The 20,164-nt window shown below is 38.7% G+C and overlaps 1 protein-coding gene across 2 annotated transcripts in view; it reads left to right on the top strand.

The window, feature by feature from the left end:
- Nucleotides 1-115: 115 nt before the first annotated feature.
- Nucleotides 116-20,164, top strand: part of KIAA0319L (KIAA0319 like) — a 93,376-nt gene continuing 73,327 nt past the window's right edge. Inside the window, exons 1-2 of one of the 2 annotated variants that reach the window (XM_031962123.1) lie at nucleotides 116-430; nucleotides 2,844-3,013. In XM_031962123.1, coding sequence (XP_031817983.1) covers nucleotides 2,863-3,013 — 151 coding nt within the window. In that variant the 5' untranslated portion in view covers nucleotides 116-430; nucleotides 2,844-2,862. The remainder of the gene's footprint in view (nucleotides 431-2,843; nucleotides 3,014-20,164) is intronic. The other variant, XM_031962120.1, reaches the window with a different exon arrangement.

Here is a 20,164-nt window from a genome sequence, read left to right as displayed (position 1 = left end):
TCCCTTCTGGGATCTCTTTCTTTCCTCCCCTCCCCCCATCCTAGCCCCTCCTTCATCATGGATCTGGCGCCCAAGTTGCCCTTCCGGGCGGGGGGGTGGGAGAGAGCGGCGGCAGGAGGATTACTTCCGGGTGGAGGCCCCGGCGGTATCCTGCGGTCCCTGTCCCTCCTAGGAGGCGCCTGCCCCCGGGAGCCGACCGCCCAGGGCTGGGGAACCGAGGGCCGGAGCGAGCAGAGAGGGAGGAAGGGAGCCGGTCTCTGCCGCGCCCTGGGGGCCGCCTGTCCACCGTGTGGCCTCGGCCGAACCCTGCTCGGCCTGGCCCCAGGCTGGTTCCGAGGCCCAGCTCCTGCCTCTCCCATGGAGCCCGAGGAGGAGGAGGCCGGGAGTCGCCGAGGAGCCGCCGCCGCCGCCGCCCGGCTCTGAGCCCCGGGTAGGTGGGAGGGGGAGGGGGGTCCCGGGCCTGGGACCCGAGCCGCCTGGTCGGGGCTGGCCCGTTTAGAACGTGAACTCCGCGAAGGCTCTTGGTTCCCTGGTGCCTGAGCACGTCCCTGGCGGCCGGTGTCGGTGACAGCGCCCAGGAGGACTGGAGGTCCTGGTACCGAACTCGGCGGGGGCGGGACTGAAGAGGCCGCCGGGTGCCGCAGCCCTCCCCCTCCCCCTCCCCCCCGCCACGTTCCGCCCCTCCCCCCCGCCACGTTCCGGGCTCGCTTCTAGCCTTAACCAGGATTAAGCGAGAGGGAGAGAGGCGCCGCTCAGACTGTGCACTTAGGTTACTGAAGGGGGCGGGCGCCGAAACCTAAGCGCCCGGGCTGCGCCTGGGACGGCCGCAGGCGAGGGAGCCGCCTTCCGGACAGGGTCGGAGAAAGGGGCTTTCTCCTCTTTGTGGCCTCTCCCTGCGCTTGCAGACTACCGGGAAGGCGCGCAGTGAGTCGGACTAAAACCTGTGAAAAGCGTTCGCTGACTTCTCCTGGTCCTTCTCGCGTTGGGAGACTAGCAGCGAAGCAGCGAGTTGGAACGCGACCTCCCAGAACAGTCTGTTCCCTTTTCCAGCGACTTGGAAAACAGTGCGCGCAAATAGAAGCGGGGCTGCTCGTGACAGCCCGTTCTGGGGCTTTCCCAAATACCTTTTGAGCTGTGCAGGGGCGGTGGGGGTTCTGTTGCCCTTCTGGCGGCTTTATTCTTGGTTATTAACACCGGCTGAACAGGCTGCTTCAGGCTTTCATTGCCCTTCAAACATGTCTTATCGCTGAGTACATAAAAGTTCCACGTAGGTAGTTGACAGACCGAACTAGGATACATCCCCCATCAACCTAAAGTATTAAGTACGCATTACCCCCTGCTCCTTCAGAACAGCTGCTGCAACCGAGTGCCTTTATTTTGGGTATTCTTGTGAGCCCTTGGGGCTCCACTGTGCGGGGGCGTGCCTTTTCTCCCCGGGTTTTTACCCTCTGAATGCTTCCTGCTTTTTGGCTTCTGCTATCGGTCAGAAGGTTCTTGCCTCGATCCTGGTGACAGCGTCTGCCTTTTGGCTCAGTTGTAGATTTTATAGGAAGGTCTTGTTTGATATTTAAGTGTAATTAGCCTCTGTGCCTTTATTGTACAAAATGTTGAGCTTCTAACCACCTCTTTCAGCCTGGTAGTGTTAATCACTCCTGTTTTTCTGCTTTGAAGACTATTCATTTTCACAATGCCCACATTCGCCCTTCTCAAGGTATTGTTGAGGGGGTGAGTCACCCACAGCACTAAGCGAAGATTTTTTTTTCTTTGATGAACCTGTGTAGGCAATTTAATTCAACAAATAATAAGCATTTATTAGGTACTTTGTTTGTGGCAGGTTATGCGGGGCTCAGGGGATCCAAGGACAAAAAGTAAACAATCCCTTCTCTTAAGGAACATATGTCCTATTTGGAGGAAACAGCATCTGCAAATTATCTACAAAGTAATTTACGGTGGGAAGAGCTCAAGAAACTGCAGAGAACCTGGATAGGCTTTTTTAAGGAGATGAGTGATAAATTACATACACACCACTTACATCCTTTGTTGGTAGTTTTATCATGGTGTTGTCTACGGCTCTCCATTGTATCGGGTAGGCCAGATAAGTTATTAGTATGGTTTCTGAATTATCCAGTATCATTTCCCTGCTTTTTTCCTCACCATCCTTAGCCAAGATTGGAAACTCATGTAGTTTCTCAAGATGCCTGGTGCTTAGTGAAAAATCGGCCTTGGGCTGGCTGTAACTTAGTTCTGTTAGCACCCTGAATCTTTCTTCAGTGGTACTAGCCAGCACAGATAGCAAAGTGATGACAGTCTCCCTGTGTGCTTAGCACATTTGCTAAGCTTAGTGATGTTTGGGTTTGCCAACCTGTGCTGCTTGCCAGGCTGAGTTGACAGCTGCACATTTGGAATAGATTTTGAACGCTTCTTCAGAATTCATTAAACCCTTATAATATTACTAGGATGTTTTTCTTTTTTTTTTTAAGTAATGAATACAAAGATGTAAGGAAGATGTGTGGGTGGAGGGTGGCTCATAAAAGAAAAAGGACAAAGGTGCTGATTTTACTGTTAGACAGTAACTAGTAAGTATATAGTAAGTAGGTATGAAATGCCTACCCATTATAATTGCTCTACTTCATATTGCTTTCTGTGTTGTTATCCTGGTAATTATTAGATATGTTATAAGGCTCACAAAACTATAAAGTTTTAAATTTTTTTGGCAAAGATGAGGAAAGGAGAACCTGGAATTCCTCTTCTCCAGAACTGTCACATCCTTTTTCTAATTGACTTTTCTAAGAAACAAATTGTTAATTACTGGGCAGTAATTTATCTTCCTTGTGTCTTTTCAGAGTCCTGGTTCTCCCTGTAATGAAGACCATGGAGAAGAAGTTGAAAGTTCATTTAGACATTGGTCCCTGGATTTTATCAAGAAGTTACTGTCAAAGATCTGCAAAGTGGTTGAAAATCCTGCATCTATTTTATGTGTGCCTTTGTCTCAGTGCTTTGTGTTCATTAACAGGTATGAATTAATCTAGTGGTTTCATGGCCATAAAGTGAGTAATCTTCATTTATTAGTTCTTAGATTCATTTTATTTTATTTTATTAGAGGTAGATGGGGTTAAGTGACTTGCCCAGGATCACATAACTACTAAGTGTCACAGATCGAATTTGATCTCAGATCCTCCTGACTCCAGGATCAGTCAGCGCTCTTATCTACTGGTCAACTTAGTTGCCTCTTAGATTCATTTTAAAGGGTGACTCAAAAGAGTAAAAATAGAAACAGTTTGCTATTTAATAGGAAAAGTAATCTGAGCCCAAGGGGTGTTATTTAGCTTTTTGCTTGCCTAAGAAACAAATTTTATTTTATTATTTTTTTTTTTTTAACTGAGGCAATTAGTGTTAAGTGACTTGCCCGGAGTCACACATCTTGGAAGTGTTAAGTGTCTGGGTCAGATTTGAACTCAGATTCTCCTGGCTTTAGGGTTCTCTATCCTCTCCACTACCTACTGCCCCAACAAATTTTATTCTTTCTCAGGCAAGTTGGCTTTATTATTTTAAAATAGTTATCAAACATAGTTCTTTTTTCAGTTAAACAGCATTTATTGAGAATCTATTATGTACTAAGTGCATGAGAAACAAAGAAAGACCAAAAAGATAAATAATCCCTACATTTAAGGAATCTAATGAGAAAAACACATGCAAAAACTATGTACCAACAAGATATTTGTAGGCTAAGTAGGGGGTAGTGTCGGGGAATGCACTGAGATTAAGGAGGAGTAGAAGAGGCTTCTTGCAGAAAGTAAGACTTTAGCTGAGACTTTAGGGAGCTAGATGGTGAAGAGGGAGAATTTCCAGGAAGAAGGTAACGGTGAGAAGATGTCGATGAAAATATCTAGAGTTGGTAGATGGAGTGCCTTGTGCATATGTGGAGGGGAGTTAAGACAAAGAAGAATGGAAAGGCAGAAAGTTATGAAGCAATGTGAAATTGAAAGCAATTTGAAAGTCTTATCACTAGTCAATGATGGACAGAATCAGCTACACTAGAAGAAGGAACACTGGGAAATGAATGTGGACTACTTGCATCTTTGTTTTTTTTCCAAGGTTATTTTTACCTTCTGAATCCGATTTTTCTTATGCAACAAGAGAACTATATGCATCTGCACACATATATTGTATCTAGGATATACTTTAACATGTATAAGACTGCCTGCCATCTAGGGGAGGGAGTAGAGGGAGGGAAGGGAAAAGTTGGAAAAGAAGTGAGTGCAAGGGACAATATTGTAAAAATTACCCATGCATCTGTTCTGTCAATAAAAAGCTATAATTTAAAAGAAAGAAAGAAAGTCTATCACTAGAATAATACATCTCTTGGCTTTTGCATGCAAAAGTTGTCTTACTAAAGGTTTCATAAAATGTACTTACTTCCTGAATATCATTTTACCAGTTGAGAGCTTCCTCCTGGCAAACAATACAGAGGCTTAGTTTCAGAGAAAAATATGATTCTTTCTTTCTGCTGTTTATTGACAGTATTCTACTGAGATGAAATGTAGAAGTTGAGAAAGAAACTTTAGCTTGGGAAAACTACTATATTTACTGACCCAAATTTGACCTTTTGAAGTTGGAGACCAGTGCTGGGGTTTTAATACAAGAACCTACAACAACTGGCATCTATTTTTAATACTATAATTCTCAAGATTTCTGTTGCATTTTAAAGAAAATGATGGTGGTTATGGTGATGTTAGAAAATAATTACCATATTTATCAATTTTTATAATATCTGTCTTCTGTTTGTTATTCTATTTGTTGATGCTTACATAATTATAGTGGAGGAAAATTGCATTGACATAAACCAGACCTACACAAATTTTTCCTTAAGTTGATGCTTTGCTAGGATAGCTGACTATTTCCAGGCTAGCATCTTCAGTGAAAATATTTAAATTAAACTAGTAATGATTTAGTGCAAAAGAAAATCTTATTTCCTCAAACTATGCTGGACAGTAAATTGTCAAAAGAAATTTGGAAATAAAGGACTAGGAAGTAAAAAGTGACTCTTCTCAATACCTCTCTATACCTTGAATTTAGTGCTTGATGACATATGGCATTGTACTGAGAGGAGCTAACACTTTGCTAATATTAAAGGGCTTTATAAATTCATAAATAGATCTTGAAATTGAAAATGTGTGCTGGGCCTGAAGTTAGGAAGATTTGAGTTTGAATTCTGCCTTAAATACTTACCAGCATTGTCACCCTGAGAAAGTCACTTAACCTCTGTTGCCTCAATTTCCTCATCTATAAAGTGAGGCTAATAACAGTTCCTCTTTCCCAAAGTTGTTGTGAATATCAAATAAGATCATATTTATAAAGTGCTTAGTACAGTGCCTTTAGGATATAAGATCTAGTAGTGCAGGCTGATGCCTTTTTAAGAATGTTATAATAGACTTCTTTTTTTGGAGATCACTATTGATCACTTCTTCCACTTATGACCTCCCCCCCTTAAAAACTGAAAGCATTGGGGCAATCCTGATTAACAAATAAACATAGTTTTACAAAAATGAAATTACATAATGGCAGTGCCCCAAAATGTTTTTGCAACATGTGTCCATCAGCCTTCTTTAGAAAGTTTTTAGGTTATAAGTTCCATCACAGATCTTTGGAAATATGGGTTGGGTCTGCCTTAATTAGAGTTTTTAAGTCTTTCAAAGTTATTTTTTTTTACACTGTTCTTGCCCTTGTGTATATTGTTTTCCTTCAAGAATTTCTGAAATCATTTTTTCCATCATTTTCTTGCTAAGTTTTGCTAGATTTCTTTATTTATATTTCAGAATCCCTACTCAGCTCTGTTTTGTTTTGTTTTTCATAAGAAATGCTTGAAAATCTTGTATCCCATTAGGCGTCCATTTTTTCCTATGTGGGTTTATATTCAACTTCGCAGAATAAATTATTATTTATTGTGAGCCTCCCCCCCCAAAAAAAAAAAAAAACAAAAAAAACAAACCTCTTTCTTGGAATACTGTATTCTAAGATCGCCTAATTAGAGTAGAAGCTCCCAGGTCTTGTGTGATCCTAAAGGTAGTTTTTTGGTACTTAAACTTCTTCTCTGTATGTTTGCAATACTTTTCTTTGATATATCAGCTCTGGATTCTGGCTGCTACATTCTTGGGACTTTTCCTTTGTGAGTTTTTCACCCTAGGTGGTGATCAGTAGATTCCATCTTTATTTTGCCCTTTGGGTCTAATGAATTTGTTCAACTTTTACGTACAATTTCTTGAAATACAGTGTTGAGGCTTTTTTTTTTTTAAATCAAAATTTCCCAAGTTGGTTGTTTTTGTTATTAAATATATTATCTTTTATTTTTTTCAATCTTTTAGTTCTGTTCCAATATTTCTTGCTGTTTTATGGTATAATCTTTGACTTCAGTTTTCTACTCTGATATTTCTTGGGTAAGATTTGCTACTTTCTCATTTAAAGTTATATAATCTTTTGATTCTTTCTTCCAGGACTTTTATTTCATTTTTTTCCCCTTCTTGCTTTATTTCTTCTGGGGATTTATATAAACCTCCTTTTTTTTTTTTTTCTTTGAGTCTTTGTATTTATTACAGAGTAACTTCTTTCTTCTTTGGGGGAATTTCTAGGTTTGTAATAATTTTTGACATCAGTTGGTGTTTTTTATTCCCCTCTCCATATTTGTTTGGACTCAGAGTTTTGTGCCAGGGCTATTCGATGCTTGCTACTGAACTTTTAGGTGGGGTGGTTGACCAAGTTGTATCTTGCTTTGGATCTCCTAAATTCTTTCACTAATCATCACATCCCAGGGTTGGGCCCCCCTGAATCTTTGAGATTTAGTTTTAGATGTTCACAGTGTCCTCTGATGTCTGGGGAAAGAGTATAAGGGACATCAGAGCCCCTGGGCTTGGACTATCCTATCATGAGTGCTATAGGTGTCTACTGCTTTTGTATTCCTTTTCTTCCAAGCTCTTCATTCTAGAGCTTCCTGAGTACCCTAGGATTTTCTCAGGGAAACCTACTCTTGTTTGCTCTGAACATGGCAACTTGCAGGTTACACAGGACCCATCTGATTGCACTGGGAAGATCCTGGCCATGACTTTGCTTATTGGCTGCCTTTCCTATTGTATGAACTTTGGCCAACTTTTTCTCCCCCTTGTTCTGGGATGGAAGAAATAACTGACTTTTTATTGAATTTTATTATGAAGGAAGCTTCAGGATTGTTCAGGATAGATATTTGGGAGTTATGTACTCTGATTCCTGCTTAGGTAGCCATTTTGGCTTGATGTTCTGGTTACTAACTTTTAATGGGTAGAAGATATTCTTCTAGTCGGAATAGATTAGATAACTACTTCCAGTTCTGAAATTCCAAGGTCTCTCAGAGAGTCATTGTTAGAATGAGAACCCAAGTTTAAAAATCAGTGATTTTTTTTTTTTTAAAGACTACTAGCAAGCATTTACCTTATTTTCCTTCAGAGAGCTGACTGCCTCTCCCAGAACACTTGTTCAGGACCATAGCTGACAGTACATTATATAGTGTTTGAAAGTTTACAAAGTGCTTTCAAGACAGTATTTCATATTAGAGATGCTCAGCTGAAGTAGTACTGAAGCAAGGTATGGAGACCAGTTCTCTGGGTAGATTTTGGGTCAACCTTTTAAATGCATTTGGTCCAATTGAAAGCCATACTGTGACATTTTCCTCTTATTAAAAGTTCTGTTCTGAATGTTTGTAGTGATGATTCAAATTATGTGCTATTTTTTTTTTTTAATTTAATAGCCTTTTATTTACAGGATATATACATGGGTAACTTTACAGCATTAACAATTGCCAAACCTCTTGTTCCAATTTTTCACCTCTTACCCCCCCACCCCCTCCCCTAAATGGCAGGATGACCAGTAGATGTTAAATATATTAAAATATAACTTAGATACACAATAAGTATACATGACCAAAACATTATTTTGCTGTACAAAAAGAATCAGACTCTGAATTATTGTACAATTAGCTTGTGAAGGAAATCAAAAATGCAGGTGTACATAAATATAGGGATTGGGAATTCAATGTAATGGTTTTTAGTCATCTCCCAGAGTTCTTTTTCTGGGTATAGCTAGTTCAGTTCATTACTGCTCCATTAGAAATGATTTGGTTGATCTCGTTGCTGAGGATGGCCTGATCCATCAGAACTGGTCATCATCTAGTATTGTTGTTGAAGTATATAATGATCTCCTGGTCCTGCTCATTTCACTCAGCATCAGTTCGTGTAAGTCTCTCCAGGCCTTTCTGAAATCATCCTGTTGGTCATTTCTTACAGAACAGTAATATTCCATAATTTTCATATACCACAATTTATTCAGCCATTCTCCAACTGATGGACATCCATTCAGTTTCCAGTTTCTAGCCACTACAAAAAGGGCTGCCACAAACATTCGTGCACATACAGGTCCCTTTCCCTTCTTTATAATCTCTTTGGGATATAATCCCAGTAGTAACACTGCTGGATCAAAGGGTATGCACAGTTTGATAACTTTTTGAGCATAGTTCCAAACTACTCTCCAAAATGGTTGGATTCGTTCACAACTCCACCAACAATGCATCAATGTCCCAGTTTTCCCGCATCCCCTCCAACAATCATCATTATTTTTTCCTGTCATCTTAGCCAATCTGACAGGTGTGTAGTGGTATCTTAGAGTTGTCTTAATTTGCATTTCTCTGATTAATAATGACTTGGAGCATCTTTTCATATGACTAGAAATAGTTTCAATTTCTTCATCTGAGAATTGTCTGTTCATATCCTTTGACCATTTTTCAATTGGAGAATGGCTTGATTTTTTATAAATTAGAGTTAATTCTCTATATATTTTGGAAATGAGGCCTTTATCAGAACCTTTGACTGTAAAAATATTTTCCCAGTTTATTGCTTCCCTTCTAATCTTGTCTGCATTAGTTTTGTTTGTACAAAAACTTTTCAGTTTGGTATAATCAAAATTTTCTATTTTGATTATGTGCTATTTTTGAAGGCTACCAAATAAGTGGCATTGCTAGTCTGTCTAGTACCTTTTCTTAGCTACTGGTGTAAAGAGAATGGATTTCTTTTCACTGGTTTAAAGGAATTAATTAGATTTACATTTGGTCTGATAAGAATTTCCATTTGAATTTCGTTCATGAATTCCCCTCTTACATAACCCCATTGGGGGTTGAAACCTACAATTTAAGAAGCTTTGACTTAGAATACTCAGAAGTTGTGACTTGGTTAAGATCACAAAGCCTGTTTGTGTCAGAGGCAGATTTTGAACACATGTTTTCCCAGCTTCAAGTCTGGGCCATTAATCACTCATCACAGGCCTAGGTAGTTTGTTTGGTGCTTATATTCTAAGCCAGGTTCACTGTTTACAAATCCAGACCCCTTAATCCCTGCCCTCACAAAGTTTGCTGCTCATAACAAGCAGTACAAAACAGACTGCAAATGAATGTCATGGGAGTGCAGAGGAGGAGAGAGTGCATTTAGAGTGGAGAGGTCAAGGAGAGCCTTGAGGATTGAGAGCAAATCCAATTTGTGGGTGGATTAAAGTAAAATGATTGAGTAATAACCAATTCAGTATAAATTCCTTGAGAAAAGCCTCAAGGTGGTAGAATAATTAATAGATGTCCAGCATGGAATCAAGAAGACTCCTCTTCCTGAGTTCAAATGTGGCTTCAGAAACTTACCGGCTGTGTGACCCAGGACAAATCTCCCATGTGGCCCGAGTTTCCTCATCTGTAAAATGAGCTGGAGAAGAAAATGATCAACCATTCCAGTACTGTTGTCAAAAAAAAACCCTATTGGGATTACGAATTAGAAACTGAAGAGTGACTGAACAATGGCAAGGTGTTATATATATAGTGCCTACTCTTTGATACAAATATCATCTCATTTGAACGTCACAACCTTAGAAAGTAGATGCTATTATTATTTCTATTTTACAGTTGAGGAAACTCAAACAGTGGTTAAATATCTTGCCAGAAGTCATATAGCTAATGAGTGTCTGAGACTGGATTTGAATCTAGATCTTACTAACTCCAGGCCTAGCACACTATCCACTGAGATACTTGCTTGCATATGTAACACCATATAGGAATGTCTGAACCTATGTCTATAGCCTACCTACCAGCATACAATCTATTGGTATAAAATTTCTATTCATAAAAGCGTCCATGTTTCATGGTTGAAGTTGCCATTCTCTTGTTCTTTTACTTTCTATCCCAGAACATTAAGATTTTGATAATAACCATTGGAAAAAGGAACCTGCATTTCAGAATCCTTTAATCAGGTGGAGATAATATGTTTTTAAGGTCTGCAGCCCATCCTGGCTCTCATTTAATAATTATTTATTGAGCTCCTGCTACTTACATGATTATGGAGGATATAAAGATTAACAGTATATTGTCTCTACATTCAAAGAATAGATGTTAGATCTGTACAAATTAAGTACCATACAAAATAGAATGTGATAACGTCAGTGAGAGGTACAAGTACAATATTATAGGAATACAAAGGAAGAAGAGATCACTGGTAGCTGGCAGAGAGAGAGAAAGAAGGGGGTGGGCATGGAAGAGGTAGTATTTGAGCTGGATTTTGAGGTATAATAGTTGAACAGCCAGATTTGAAGTGGGGAGTAGGGGGTGGGGGAGATAATGACATTCCAGGTGGAAGGAATGAAGAATCCAGGCATGGATAGTTAATATTGAGAAGTCCAGTTTCACTGGTATATACATATGAGAAGGCTATCATTTCCAGGAGATAAACCTGGGGGGGGAGGGGGAGGAATTGAGGCCAACCTAATTTCAGGAGCCCAGGATGGACTTTTTTCCCTACTGAAAAGGTACTGTGTTTCAGAAGTGCATCTGTTTTATTCCATTCCAGTAAAGAGCATCTCCAGGTGACATTCTGTGCTGTTCCCCTTTCATGTGTCCTTGAGATTACCTGATTAAGAGTGCAATAGATAGATGACTAATGGGATGTATTGTAACTGAGCCTTGAGCAGCAGCTTTCTCCTGCCAAAGTGGCCTATTTTCTTGACTACATTGCAGTTGGAGAAGATGATAAATTATTAATTCTAAATCTCTCTCTCTAGATTGTTCAAATAATGATTTGAGTGCATGGTAGCTGAGGGAAAAATACTGGGTAAAGTTCTCTGACTTAACAAAAATCATCACTGTATTACTGTAACCTTTTGGATTTTGAAATCCAACTACCTTTGAACAAGGCTGTGGGATTATGTTATCCCACAATTTCAATGAGCTATGTAAATTTCAATGTTTGGGTAAGGAGTGAGGAGGATAGGGAGAGGTTGGGGGTGGCAGGGAAAGGGGGTGGGACTGCTGAGGAACATGGAATCCACTTGAAGGGGCAAATTACTGAGATTTCTTAAAGCAAACCAGAAGCCCTGGCAATCTGCCTTCTTCACTAAAACCAAATCACTGTCTTTTGTTGAAGCACTCTTCAAAAAAGCTGAGCTTGTTATCCTATTAAGTTCTTTACTGTAGTTACCGTGGAAAATTATAATTTGGTTTTGGTTTTATTTTTTGGCTTTATAGATACTGTTCAGACATATATGCCTATTTCTTTGGGCCATAGTGAAAATGGGTGATAAAGAGATAGTATAATTGGGTAGCAAATCCATTTCAATTTTGACATCACCTCAAATTGATGATCCCAAATAATTCCTCAGAAGAGAATGTAATAAGTTAGAATTGGAGTTTTTTAATCAAACTGCAATCTAGGGACTCACACCGAGCTTTTGGCTTACCTTACAACATCTCCTAAATAGAACCAGGCGACACAGTGAATAAAACACTGGACCTATAGTCAGGAAAACCTGTATTCAAAACCAGCCTCAGACACTTGCTAACTATGTGATCCTGGACAAATCACTTGATTCTGCTTGCTTCAGTTTCCTTATCTATAAAATGAGCTGGAGAAGGAATGGTAAACCACTCCCGTATCTTTGCCGAGAAAATCCCAAAAAGGAGTTTTCAAGAGCCAGATATAACTGAAAAATAACTGAACAACAATAGAACCACTCTTCCTGCCAATGTACTCATTGGGGCTGCCTGAATGTTATTCTCGCTATAGGATTAATATCTGCACCTGGATTTGAAAATGACCAATTAGAGAATTGGGAATGAAGTAGAGAACTTTGGGTATCAACGCTCTGGATTTGAATTGTTTTTGGTCCTTCAATTAAAAATTTTATGGAAAGTAACTCCTGTTAAGATGTGCTGAGAATCAGAAAAAAAAATTAAGAATTGATGTGGAGTTCACTGAGTAAACTGAAAACTCCCCTGTTTTGGTTAACTTCTTGCTCTTTCCCAAGAAGATTCTGGATTTAGCAGATTCATAGATCCTGCTAATCTCTCATTCTGGTCTGTCGATTGTAATCACAGTGCCCCACACTCTAAAGTGTAATCAGGTCAAATGTGCCCTTGAGGCAGGCAGCCTGCCTATTTGCCAGGTCTGGGCAAGTAGGCTTTTACTAATACAGCCTGACAGGGATGAAGCTAGTTAAAGCCCATGACTTTGTCTTTTCTTCAGGGTTTCAGCATTTTCTGTAAATAGAAGATGTCAATAGGGAGAATAATTGCTATCTGGTGGTTTTTCTCTCCTTCTCCCAAAGGATCTCTGTCCAGAGTGCCTCCTGTGTGACCATCAACCAGCTCTCAGGCTCATTGCAATACTTTTCTCAGAGCAGATCTGCTGCTCATTTATGTCCTAGGGGCATTTTGTCTATGTGGAACAGAGATCATCTTTGGGAGTAGATGTAATCATAAATTACATAAAATAACAGAGCTGGTAGGGGGCTGTGTATGAGATATATGGAATGTACCTAAAGGAACAAACTACTAAGATTCATTTATTCAAACATTATAGGACAGTAGCTCTGGAGCTGGAAGGGGGACTTGTTAGGGACCTTGGCATCTAATTCATTTTATGAAGGAGAAATTGAAACCCAGAATAGTTACATGACTTGTCCAAAGAAATAGAACTTGCAGCATTAGCTGCATTTTTTGAAATGCTATCATTTATCCAAATTGAATTTATCTTTGGTTAATTCTTTTTGGTTTTAAATTAATAATAAATGATCACTTTTATTTTCAGGTAATGAGATCAGTGATTTTTATTAATCAAGCTACAGAATAGCAGGTTTCTCTTGCTTTGGTTTAACTACTCTTGAATTAAAGTAACAAATCCGACTTTAAATGTCAGATTCAGTCCAAAAATTTTAAAAAATCTATCTTCACTGGAAATGGCTCTTTGTGATTCATGAGGTTCAAATGTGTTCATCTGAGGGTGACCTGAGTCAGCTGGAGGCTTTTGGGAGTGGGCAGGAGGTAATGAGTGAGTCTTAATCAGAAGAAATGAAATGAAATAACTTCACAGAAAAGGGCTAAGAAACCTGGCTCCCTTTGGAAAGTCTGAATAATTTACATCCTGCTGGGTCTGTCTGTGGCACTTGGCCTTTGGCAAGATAGCCCCATGTACTGAAACTGAGTGCCAAGAGTTCCCTTTGCCCCTTCTGTGTCCCATTTCATTTGGCTCTAAGTGCTTGGATCTTTAGAATTGTTCCCAGCCTTACTCCCCAAAGTGCTTATGGAAACTGCATTCTGGCATTCCTTTCTAGGAAGAGTTCAAATAATGCAGAGCGGATTTCAGTTTTTCTTCCCCCTTTTAACTGTTAAAGGTGAGGATTCTCTCTGAGGTTTTGATTAGTTAAGACCACAAGCAGAATTAGAGCTCTTTTGAAGCAGTAATGAAAATCTTTAGTCTCTTAATTATTGAAGATTCACTTTTCTCTTCAACAAACCTACCTACCTCCCCAAATTGTCCTGATCTAGTTGTTTTGCTCCCGCTCTGTGTATTTTACGTGGAGGCTGCAACTCTGGCAACATGGAAACTACCTTTTTCTGGTATAGAAAGAATCAAGGATGGAGAATCCAGTCCTTTGGAGCATGTGTTTCCAACTAGCTGCCCCCTTCGCTATAATTTTGGAAGACCAATTAGAAAGTAATTTTCATTGTCTATTTCTGGAGTTAAAATGTAAAAATTTTAAGCAGCTTAACCATGCAGATGTGAAAAAAGAAACACTTATAACTTACGTTGTCATCAGTTATTTGATGACCTAATAACAACAATAGAGAGATCTTTTGCCTTCCTAGTTAATGCCTCCAAAGCATAATCAATAAACATGAAGCACTTGCTATGTGCCAGGCACTATGATAAGCTTTAGGGATATAGAAAATAGAAGACAATCTCTGCCCTCAAGAAGCTCATACTCTAATGGGGGAGAAAACAAGCAAACCAATATGTATGAACAAGTCATATGTAGGAGAAATAGAAAATAATTGACAGAGAGAAGGTACTAGAATTAAGAAGAGTTGGGAGAAGCTTCTTGTAAAAGATTTTAGTTGGGACTTGAAGGGAACCAGAAGGGAGAGAGGAGGGGAGGGCATTTGGGATGGAGGAAGAACATTCTAGGGATGTGAGACAGTGAGAGAAAAGGCTCAGAGCTAAGCAATAGTGTGTCTTGATCGTGAAACAGTAGGGAGGCCAGTATTCTTGGATTGAAGAATAGTAAGATAAACAGTTCTAGTCCCTTCTTATGACTGTCTTTGAAATACTTAGAGACTACTCTCATATCTCCCCCAGGACCCTGTGATGAATTTTTGGGTAGACATAGATAAGAGCATCCCTGGGAAGTCAGAAGAATCTCAGATTCATCTGAATGGAGGTAGTTTAACACGTGATTCCTGCCCTCTCATACAGGGTTCAAGTCCTGGATTTACTAGTTATGTGGTCTTGATCTCTCTGAACCTTCTTTTCTCATCTAATGCTCAATAAAAATTATTCTTTCAACTGGCTGTATCATAAAGATAATTTTGAAGCTCAAGTGAAGTGATAATTCCAAAGCACTTTGTAATTTTAAAGTGGCATGTAGGTGAATGTTACTGTTGTTCATTATTATTTGGCCTTTCAGCAGAATATTCTTCCTGGCCCTAACAAACACCTTTGAGCATAGACCTCTCTATTTGGTTCCTTACTTAATGTCAATACTCAAAAAAAAAAAAAAAAAAATCTCTGTTGCATTTATTTTATTTATTTATTGGGGATGGGTGGTTGTAACTTGCCCAGAATCACATAACTAGTTAAGTGTGTGAGGCCACATTTGAACTCGGGTTCTCCTGACTCCCAGACCAGTACTCTATTGCATTACCTAGCTGCCCCTTCTCTTTATATTTATTTATATTAATAAAATTTTGTTATGTGTGGAAGAGACTTAATTTTGCTCTATGGCATCAAATATTTTTGGTGGGGTGTCATATAAAGTCAAAGTCGAAGTAAAAGATGGATTCCTTACAGATAGCAAGGTTCCCTGGGTTTTCCTGCTTATGAATAATATCATGCTTATTGAGTCTTAGAACACTGTTCTCTGTGAGATCCAATCACTCAAAAGATTGTGTAGTAGTTCAAAGGGAGAAGAACCAAATGGATTAAGAAAAACACATTTCCTATGCTCATGCATTTGGATGGGCAGATCATTGAGTTAACTTTTCAACCTATATATCTTGGACCTGCACTGGAAATTGATAAAATTCAATAGGTGAAAGAGATTTGGTGATAATTCATGGAAATTAGGTAGTACCCTATCCAAACTTCCCCTTGCTGCAAAAAAAAAAAAAAAAAAAAAAAAAAAAAAAAATCTCTTAAAATCCCTGGTTATGCTGTCTGATTTGTGAATCATGGAACATCATCATCTTTAAAGGATCAACATTTCTGGAAACCTGAAAGAGAATAATAGAGGGGACTCATGGTAATAAGTGTTAAGAAGGTCAACATTGTTATTAAGAACAAGATTTGGGTTAATCCTGAATGGAAGAGTAGACCAAAATTGCAAAGGGTACAGGGGCATGGGGGATTAGTGATCTGCATTGTTGGAGATAGCACCCACATTGATGATTTCATTTTATTATTTGTAGTAATAATCCTCTTATTTTATACATTGACCCCTGGTAGTCTGTATGGAATTTGCAATTGAAAATTTACAATTTACAGTTGAGCAACCAGTACTACTGTACGTGCCTAAAGTGCCTAGTAAACATTTGTACAATTGAAAATAGAAGTTTCATAGACATGCCTTCCAAAACCATTAAAAGAAAAAAACCTAAAAACTTATAAAGTTGTATAGCATCTTGTATCTATTTTCTGCACTTTTATAATCTATGGATTATTTTTATTTGTCTCATTCCTAGTATTGGTCTTTAAACTCCTTTATTACAAAAATTATGATTCTATCCACTGAGCTCTACCAGAAAGCCTCTCAGAGAATATAAGCCCAAAATAACAAACTGAAAAAACCTAAACACAGGACAACGTTCTGATCCAAAATTTGGACAATAGGTTTCCAAAGCCTTCCATTATATCACTATTATTGATGAATGCGAATGATTTTCTAATTTACTGCATTCTGAGGGAGCAGTTGGTTTATCTCTTAACAATGAAACCCAGAAAGTCCTGTGTTAGGGCAGTTGCCACATCTCTGGTGGCTGCTGATTTAATTTGAGTTCCCCCCCCCCCAAAATAAGATTGTTTCTTTAAAAGCATTTTGCTGTTATAGTCTTCTCTATTGCCACTTGATAGCTTTGCTTTCTAAAGTACAGAAAGAGTACTTGTATTGAAAGAGTGTAGGCATATTCATTCTCTGTTTTTGGAGGAGTCTCTGCTGACAGCATTCTCTAGAACCTTTCAGTCATAAGGTAGTGGGAGAGACAACTAAACAAGGAGATTCTAAGTACATCATATGCAGCAATGCAATCTCTTATTCATATTTTTTTTTAAGCACACAGTTTAATCAGTTGCTTCAAATTAGCCTTTAAATGTTGTACAGGCTTTCTGGCTTTTTTGGGGGGAGCAGGGGGGAGTAATTCCAAAAAGGTTGGGTTTTTTTCCCCTCATTAGTTTTTATTTTTCCAAATACATGTAAAGATAATTTTCAACATTCATCTTTGAAAAACCTTGTGTTCCAGATTTTTCTCCCTCTCCTCCTTTCCACTCTCCCCAAGAAAAAAAGCAATCCCATATAGGTTAAACATGTACAATTTTAAACACATTTTCATATTTGTCATGTTGTGCACACACACACACACACACAAATTGAATCAAAAGGGTAAATTAAAAAACACAACAGGGGGGGAAGCAAATCAACAACAACAAAAAGGTGAAAATACTTTGCTTTGATCCAAATTCAATCTCTATAGTTCTCTCTCTGGAAGTGGTTAGCACTTTCCTTCACAAGTCTATTAGAATTGCCTTGAATATTTCATTGTTGAAAAGAACCAAGTCCATCATAATTGATCATCACATAATCTTGTTGCTATATACAATGATCTCCTGGTTCTGCTCACTTTACTCAGCATCAGTTCATGTAAGTCTTTCCAGGACTTTCTGAAATCATCATGCTGATCGTTTCTTATAGAACAATGATATTCCATAACATTCATATACCATAACTTATTCAGCCATTTCCTAACCAAGGGGCACCCAACTCACTATTAAAAAGAAGGCTGCTTATTACTACTGGGCTTATATCCCAAAGAGATTTTAAAAAAGGGAAAGGGACCTGTATGTGCAAGAATGTTTGTGGCAGTTTGTGGCAGCCCTCTTTATAGTGACCAGAAACTGGAAACTGAGTGGATGCCCATCAATTGGAGAATGGCTGAATAAATTGTGGTATATGAACATTATGAAACATTATTGTTCTGTAAGAAATGATCAGCAGGATGATTTCAGAAAGGCCTGGAGAGACTGACATGAACTGATGCTGAGTGAAATGAGCAGGACCAAGAGATCATTATACACTTCAACAACAATACTGTATGATGATCAATTCTGATGGATATGGCTCTCTTCAACAATGAGATGGACCAAATCGGTTCCAATAAAGCAGTAGTGAATTGAACTAGCTACACCCAGCAAAAGAACTCTGGAGATGACTATGAACCACTACATAGAATTCCCAATCCCTCTATTTTTGTCCACCTGCATTTTTGATTTCCTTCACAGGTAATTGTACACTATTTCAAAGTCTGATTTCTTTTTGTACAGCAAAATAACTGTATGGACATGTATACATATATCGTATATGTTTAACATGTATTGGTCAACCTGCCATCTGGAGGAAGGGATGGGAAAGAGGGGAAAAGTTGGAACAAAAGGTTTTGCAGTTGTCAATGCTGAAAAATTACCCATGCATATATCTTGTAAATAAAAAGCTATTTAAAAAAAGAAGAAAAAGAAGGCTGCTACATTTTTGCAAATGTGGATCCTTTCCCCCCCCTTTTTTTCTTTTTGAGACACTGCTGGATCAATGGGTATGCACAGTTTATAATTTTTTTTTTAATAAAGAAAGAAAAATAAGTGTGTGAATAGTGTCATGTTAGACCCAAATGAGAAGGAAATTGCAAGTTTGAAAAGAAGTTTGGTTTCAAAATTTAATCAGTCACAAGCATTTATTAAGTTAATGCTATGAGCCAAACAGCTACTTTAGTTAGGCATAAGTCAGTGTATAATCTACTAGATAGTAGCCAGAAGACTAGGTTCTAGTTCTCCCACCTCTAATTAGCCAATTCTAATCTGTATGACTATGGGTAAATGCCTTAATCTTTCTGAGCCTCAATCACCTCATGTATAAAGTGGTAAAATAAAATTCTCTCTTATTCTGGCTTTTAATCTTAACCTTCAACTGAAACTGTTCTCTCCATAGTTATTAGTGTTCTTTTAACTAACAAATCTAATGGTCTCTTCTTAGCCCTCATTCTTTGTGACTCTCTGCAGCCTTTGATTCTGTTGACTATCTCCTGAATATCTTCAGTTTTCTGAGTTTTTATAATACTTTTCTCTTGCTTCTTTTCTTACTTGTCTGACAGTTCCTTCTTAGTTTCTTGCAGGTTCTTTATCCATATCATGACCAGTAATTGTAGGTGTGCCCCAAGGCTGTCTTAGGTTTTCTTTTCTCCCTGCCCACATCAACTCCCATGAGTTCAGTTATCTCTAATCAAATGATTGCCATATTTCTGTTTGTACCCCTAAGATTTTGTACCGATGGAGCTCCAGTTTCATGTTAGTAACTGGCTATTGGACATTTTAAACTGGATATTCTATGAGCATCTCAAATTCAACCATGTCTAAAATAGAATTTATATTGTCTGCCAAACCTATCTGTCTTACATATATCTCTCTTACTTTTGAAGGCACTTGCCATCTTTCTGGCAACTTGAAAGTGCAGTCAGTGGAGGGGACCGTCTGACCTGAAGTTAGGAAGAGTCATCTTCCTGAGTTTAAATTTGGCCTCAGACACTTACTAACAGTGTGACCCTGGGCAAGTCCCTTAACTCTGTTTGCCTCATTTTCCTCATCTATAAAATGAGCTGGAGGAGGAAATGGCAAATTTCTCCAGTATCTCTGCCAAGAAAACTCCAAATAGGGTCACAAAGAGTCAGGCATAATTGAAACAGTTTGTACAATTGTCTTTCTAGTTTCCCAGGTTTGCATCTTCAGTGCCATTCTTAACTCTTCACTCTTATCAGTTATCAAATCTTGTTTCTTTCTCTTTCTTTCTTCTTTTCTACTCATACAACCACCACTCTTCTTCAGTCTTTTGCATCTGGACTTTTGCAGTAGCCTCCTATTTGGTATTCCTAAAGTCTGTCCCCTCTCCAGTCCATCTGCCACAAGTCTCCTAAAGCAGGATCCTTGTCTTTTTTTTGCATCATAAACCCATTTGGCAGTCTGTTGAAGCCTATAATCTCCCTTCTCAAAATAATGTTTCGTGTAATCATTCATAATGGAAAGAAATGCTAAAATTCATTAGAAGTTAGTAAAAGTTAAGATGTATCTTTTTTACCTTGCAATTTTATTTACCCCCTAAATTAAGTGAGTGAACTTCTCCTTGACAGGAGAAGGATCTATGGATCTTAGGTTAAGAACTCCTGTCCCAAAACATGTCTGACCATATCACCTCCAAAAGATGAATCCCTTTTATCAATACCAATATCAACGCCTTTGTGTGGCATATAACTTCATAAACTGGTCCTTTTATCTTCCTATACCTTACTCCCCTTTATGCCCTCTGTAAT

The sequence above is a fragment of the Sarcophilus harrisii genome, chromosome 3, assembly GCF_902635505.1.
Source record: "Sarcophilus harrisii chromosome 3, mSarHar1.11, whole genome shotgun sequence".
Taxonomy (NCBI): Eukaryota; Metazoa; Chordata; class Mammalia; order Dasyuromorphia; family Dasyuridae; genus Sarcophilus; species Sarcophilus harrisii.
This window is presented reverse-complemented; position numbering and strand designations above follow the sequence as displayed.